Raw genomic sequence first — 6383 nt, forward strand, 5'->3', positions numbered from 1 at the left:
ATCCTCCTTAGACCAGCTCTTAAAAGATTTTGTTCATGAGTTTGGTTATGCATCCGCCCAAGATATAACATCCTCCAAGCTTGCTTTCATCAAGCAAGGGGATTCAGAGTCTTTAGCCGAGTATGTAACCCGCTTCCACCAAGAGGTGTTGCGTACCGGTACATTTGGTCACCAATATACTCTCACTCATTTTGAAAATAATTTGCGTTTGGGGAAGTTATGACAATCATTTCAAAAACATCGCCTTCTTTTATATGGGGAAGCTCATTCTCGAGCCCTGCAACAAATAGAAATGGATGAGAAGTGTAACCTAAAGCGGGAGGAAGACAGAGTCAAAGTTGTGAGAAACAAGGAGAAACCCAAGAGAGTCGAGGTACCTCAGGTACCTTCTCGAGCACCCCGGGTACACAGCCCACCTCGTCCAACCCCACGTGGGGGAGGACTGAATATCCCTAGTGTACCCCGGGTACTTCAGGTACCCTCCCGAGCACCTCGAGTACATAGCCCACCGCTACCGCCAGAGCAACGGGAAGCACCACAAAAATCCAAATATAACTCTTTCCACCATTTGAATCAATCTCCAAAATAAATTTTTTACCATATTAGGGATACGGGGATGCTTCGCCCACTTAAGCCAATTCAGAAATACCCTAATATGAAGTGTAGCTTGAAGTATTGTGAGTTTCATGAAGATTTCGGCCATAGCACCGCCGAATGCTTTCACTTGAGGGAAGAAATTGAGTCATTGATTATAAGTGGGTATCTCAAGGAATTTGTGGCTGATATGCGTGAGCCAAGGAAATTCTCGGAGCAAGATAAGAGTAAACAAGTTGATAACCCTCATCCCGAAGCCGAGATACCCTAGGGGTCTAAGAAAGGCGTGTATGTTCGAATGATAGTAGGGGGTCTTACCCTCGCTGGGGAATCTAGACGGGCCATCAAACGTTACAGCAAGCCACCAATTTTGCATCGCCCTGAAAAAGAAGTGAACTTCGCTTGTCAAAATCAACTTAGGGTACCTGGGGTACCCCACCCATCCCTCGCCTATTCTTTTCACAGAGCAAGATACTGAAGATGTCTCGTACCCCCATGATGACGCCTTAGTAATTACGTTAAAGGTTGTTACTGGTAAGGTAGCAAGAACTCTTGTAGACACCGGCAGCTCCGTTGATATCATTTTCAAAAGTGCCTTGGATCAACTATTGATTGAATCGCCAAAGATCACCTCATGTGCTACACCTCTTATTGGGTTCACCGGCGATATGGTTATCCCAAAAGGCATCATCACGCTGCCCGTTACACTTGGTAATGTACCTCACCGTGTTGTTCATATGATTGATTTTCTTATTGTGGATCACCCAGGTGCCTATAATATCATCTTGGGAAGACCATTCTTAGCAACAACTAAGGTGGCAATCTCCATGCATTACCTCGCCATGAAGATTCCAATCGCTGGGGAAGTTATCACGATCAAAGGGGATCAGCAATCGGCTCGAGGGTGCTACTCGGTCGCATCGAAAGTGAGCTATCAAATCACCACCAATATGTTCCCGGAGGGGTACCCCGTCAGCACAAGGCCATTTACCAGCCTATCCAAGCGGACACTGGCTAGACGCCGGAGAGTTGCACGTAAGAAAGCTTAACGGTCCACAAACTCCCAGGTACCCCAAGCGCCGCATGAAGCTGGGCTAATGGAAGTGGACGTGGTAGCTCCTGGGGCACCACTAGTACCCCAAAGTCCCAATTTAGCATCAATGGGAGAAGTCGAGGTACCCTTGGATCCCCGGGTATCGAAAGATGAAAAGCGAAGAACACCGGTTGAGGATCTTGTGTCTGTTTTGATCTGCAATAAGGACCTAACCAAGATGGTCAAGCTAGGCTCCAACCTCCCTAAACAACACCGAGAGCAGCTTATTGAGTTCTTAAAGAAAAACTTAGATGTGTTCGCTTGGTCTCGCGTGGACATGCCGGGTATCCCGCCTTCTATCGCCTGTCACAAGCTCAATGTCGATCCACGTCATAGGCCTGTCAAGCAAAAACGTCGAGCTTTCAACCAGGAACGCTATGACGCCATTGAACAAGAAGTGGACCGACTGTTAGCAGTGGGGTTTATTAGGGAGGCGGCGTGCCCCGATTGGGTCTCAAATGTTGTATTGGTTAAGAAGTCTAACGGGAAATGGTGCATGTGTGTAAATTTCACAAATTTAAACAAGTCTTGCCCTAAGGATAGCTTCCCGCTTCCCCGGGTAGACCAGCTGGTCGATGCTACGGTTGGGCACGAGATGCTTAGTTTCATGGATGCTTTCTCCGGGTACAACCAAATTCCAATGTACGAGCTTGATTAAGATAAAACGGCCTTCATCACCAATCGTGGGTTATACTGCTACAAGGTTATGCCTTTTGGTTTGAAGAATGCGGGCGCCACCTATCAGCGTTTGGTGAACAAGGTCTTCAAACAACAAATCGGTCGTACCATGGAGGTGTACATCGATGATATGATAACAAAGTCGGTGTACGCCAGTGATCACTCGGTAAAGTAAGGGGATTTTAACGACATAAAAGACAAAAGAAGGGTATTATGGTAACATAGTTTATTTTACATACGACTGCATTCATTCGGATTATGGTTCGGATTCTAATAACATGCTTTCAATTGTGTCTAGTCTAGAAGTGCATTCCGTTTAAAGTGAAAGATAAAGCAAAGAGTTGTAGTGAGCCCCACCTTGCAGTTGTAGCTTAATGGTACCAAATAGAGCCCTACGGGTTCTTTACCAAATGTTTGATGTAATAAGCCCCTCCTACTCTATCTAAACGAAAAAAAAAAGTTATCATCCTTTTACTATGCTAAGTATTGTAAAATAATAAATCACTATATAAATTATTGAAAAATAATACTTTACTATAGTAATTTTTAAAAAATAATAATTTACTATCATTTGATCAATCAATTAATTTATAAAATAACAATTTTGTCTTTAATGAATAACTCTTACAATTTTACCTTGCTTTTGGTGTAAACAACATGTTATTATCACGTAAATTATAATGATGATTAAATGATAATATTGCCCCTACAATTGATATGTTGTATAATCAATTGTAAATTGACGTAAATGTAATAAATTATTATTTTTAAATGATTAATATAGTGAAGTGTTACCTTTCAATAATTCATATAGTGATTTATTATTTTACAATACTTGCTGTGGTGAAAGGATAATAACCCAGAGACTTAATTATATATTAGGTTTTATTTGATGAAAATATGATTTTACCTATATGACATCATTGTGACATTATCATTATTACTTTTAAAAAGTTAATGTAGTGAAATGTTACTTTTCAATAATTTATGTATCGTTATTTCATAATGCTTGACATAATAAAAGGATAATACTAGGAAAAATATTTAAAAAAAAGCACCTCCTACTTCTACTAATATTTCAATAACATAAATGTATAATCTGTGTAATAGTAGCAAAATTATTTAAAGCAATATAAGAAGATCAGCAGTTCTTGTTCATTTGTGACAAACCTCAGTCCTCAAATTCATGATGATGGCGGCCAGTTTTGTACCTTTTAAAATTTGGAAAGCATTTGTGGTTCAAATATTGGTAGATGTAAGGGTAACTTAGTAATAAGAGAGGTTTACTTTTATAATAATTTCATTTAAAATATTTTTGTCAGGTACGTTGCTTTATCAATTCATCACCCTATGAAAAGTAGAATACAGAACCAAACGGTTGTGGCTCAGTTGGCAACGCAGGCTGGGTAAGTGGGAAGAGCTCTCGGGTTCGATCTCCACTAAACACACCATTTGGGAGGGGTAAAGAGCCTTAACTGTAACTACACCCCGAATCCGAATTAGTCAGGGCCCAATGCGGTCGCCGGAAATCAGATGGTTTAAACCAAAAAAAAAAAAAGCAGAATACAGAATTTCAACCAACAGCACTTGTTCAGTTAGCCTTTCACACTCAATAAGTATCTTACCACAGCGTCATTCAATGGACAAACACAGACCCTTCTCGGAGATTTGAAGACCTATATATATATACGTATACACACACATACACACTCACATGCCTTGGAAGGAGAAAGCGAAAATAATAAAGCAGGATCTCCAACTCTGATTCAGTTCTGACAGTCCGTTCAGCAGCCTTTTATTTTCAAGTAAGGAACGGCTTATATTAGTTTTTCTTTAATTCCTTTTCCTTTTCTTCTCTCTTTCTTGGGTACGCAAATTTTAATTTATATGTTTTACAGAGAAGCATGCAATCCATTAATCTTAAAGAGTTATAATTTCAGCATTCATTCAAAGTCTCCAAAGGTAGTGATTCAGCTCGCAGAAAAAAATGTGGGGAGCTCGTCTGGTGGCTAACGAAAAAGGTCTGAGGTTTGGAATGAGATGACAAAATACAGAGACGAAGATGGAAATGAAAAAGCTGAATGTAATTATTGTAAGAAGACATTTGACCCTTCAAGCAAGAAAGGAACAACACATCTGAAAAATCATTTGGACAGAAGCCGAGCTAAGGGAAAAGGAACTGGTGGGGATGAAGATAAATCAGATATAGCAAGAGACCAAGAAGAGAAGGTAAACTTGGCCAATTTCTTAATAAACCCTCATGTTGTTTTTGTTTAGAAAAAATAAAGATATATATATATATATATAGGGTTGAAGAATATTATTAGTGCTGTCCAATGTGCCGGTTGAAGGAGTAGATTTCAGTAGAAACCAATTAGGCTGCCTTTTTGGGATAATTAAAAGATTAAGCGATAAGTTGACACAGGATGAGCATGCAAATCCATCCTTAATTAAAGAGTTAAATTTTCAGTGTTCATTTCAAATTCTTGACCAACATATTACAGGAAATGGCGGAGGTCCAAGAGCAAAACGTAGGGAGCTCATCGAGCAATAGACCAAAGAGGTCAAAGGTTTGGAGTGAGATGACAAAGTACAGAGACAAAGATGGAAATAAAAAGGCTGAATGTAAATATTGTAAGAAGACATTTGACGGTTCGAGTAAAAAAGGAACCACACATCTGAAAAATCATTTAGAGAGATGCCGAGCTAAGAGAAAAGGAGGTGGACATGAAGATAAGACAGTCACAACAGGAGATTCAGCTAATACGATTGTCATTAAAGAAAGATCTCCGATTGATCAGATCAATCACAGCATTGATGCGGAAAGATTTACCACTGAGCGTTGTGGTCCATCAATATTAAACTCCAGAAAGGTTGAAATACTCCAAACCTACCTGTTTATGTTTAGTGTTTAGAGTTCTTTGATTGCTTTTATGTTTGTGGTGTTCTGTGTTTTCTGCGTTTTGGAGTAGTTCGCTAGAACAAAAAAGTTTCAGCTTTAAGCGGACGTTGTGATCATTTTTGCGTTGAAAGGTTTCTTTTTGGACGTATTTTCTTTTCTAGGTTTGTGAATTTCATCTCAGGATTAGTGAGGTTTTAAGATTTGTAACTATGTCTCAGCTCTGGATTTTGGTTAATTTTAAGGTATGGGGACTACTTTTTGAAGTTGATCATTAAAAGTCTCCATTTTGCTGGTTTTTGGCTTTTGAGAAGTTCATTTTTCTTTTGTGAAATTGGCTTTTGCATCTTCAGAGTCTTTAATTTTGACTATTAATTCAATTTTGGGCTTGGAGGCATTGCTGGTTTCCTGGGTCCTATATTTCAGAAGTTAGCTTGACGTTTGGGTCTCAATTTCAACGGTTTTGCCAAAAAAGTAGGGCTTTAAAGCTCTCTGAGCATGTTCTTAGTCTATGAATTTCTGTTCCAAAGATCAGAAGTGCCTTCAATTTGCTTGAATATCTTAGCTTTTTCTGCTTTTGGGGAATTTCATTTAGGTTGTCCTGATTTTTCAATTGTATCTTTTTGTGCTTTTCCAGGTTCAAATATCTCTGGGTGTGCCCATGGAGTCCCCACAATCTGTTGTCTCAATATTCAAGTCCCTGTTATTGCTAAGCCTAAGAAGCATAAATCTGATTTCTTTGCTCCCTCTGGCATCGGTGTTCTTGAAGTTCATATACATCGCTAGGGACATTCATGACATTGGTGTTTACCACAAGCAAGATGTTTATGCTACGCTCTGCCTCACTAGTGATCCTGAAAACACCGTAACCACCAAAATCATCTATGCTGGTGGCAGCAATCCTGTTTTCAATGAAAGCCGTCAGCTCAAAGTCAAGACTGTTGATTCCTCCCTCAAATCTGAAATATTTACGGTGAGTAGGATAAAGAGTTTCGTTGAAGATCAGTTATTGGGGTTCACTTTGGTGCCTTTATCAGAAGTACTCCTCAATAATGGAAAGTTGGACACAGAGTTCTCTCTTTCTTCGACTGATTTCTTACATTCTCCAGCAGGATTTGT

General features: G+C 39.6%; 1 protein-coding gene across 1 annotated transcript; it reads left to right on the forward strand.

Moving 5' to 3' along the window:
• Positions 1-292: 292 nt before the first annotated feature.
• On the forward strand, positions 293-1643 carry LOC127900808 (uncharacterized). Its single transcript, XM_052436046.1, has 3 exons — positions 293-475; positions 662-821; positions 1015-1643. Exons 1-3 carry the CDS (start codon positions 293-295, stop codon positions 1641-1643), a joined length of 972 nt encoding a protein of 323 aa, XP_052292006.1.
• Positions 1644-6383: the final 4740 nt, after the last annotated feature.

This window comes from Citrus sinensis, chromosome 3, assembly GCF_022201045.2.
Source record: "Citrus sinensis cultivar Valencia sweet orange chromosome 3, DVS_A1.0, whole genome shotgun sequence".
NCBI classification, from domain to species: domain Eukaryota; kingdom Viridiplantae; phylum Streptophyta; class Magnoliopsida; order Sapindales; family Rutaceae; genus Citrus; species Citrus sinensis.

Bases quoted from the DNA above. Each gene is read 5' to 3' on its own strand.
- LOC127900808 (XM_052436046.1), top strand. From the start codon at position 293: ATGGATGAGAAGTGTAACCTAAAGCGGGAGGAAGACAGAGTCAAAGTT. The intron at 476-661 runs GTACCCTCCCGA...CCTAATATGAAG, and splicing joins GTGTACCCCGGGTACTTCAG to TGTAGCTTGAAGTATTGTGA. The intron at 822-1,014 runs GTAAACAAGTTG...AAATCAACTTAG, and splicing joins ATTCTCGGAGCAAGATAAGA to GGTACCTGGGGTACCCCACC.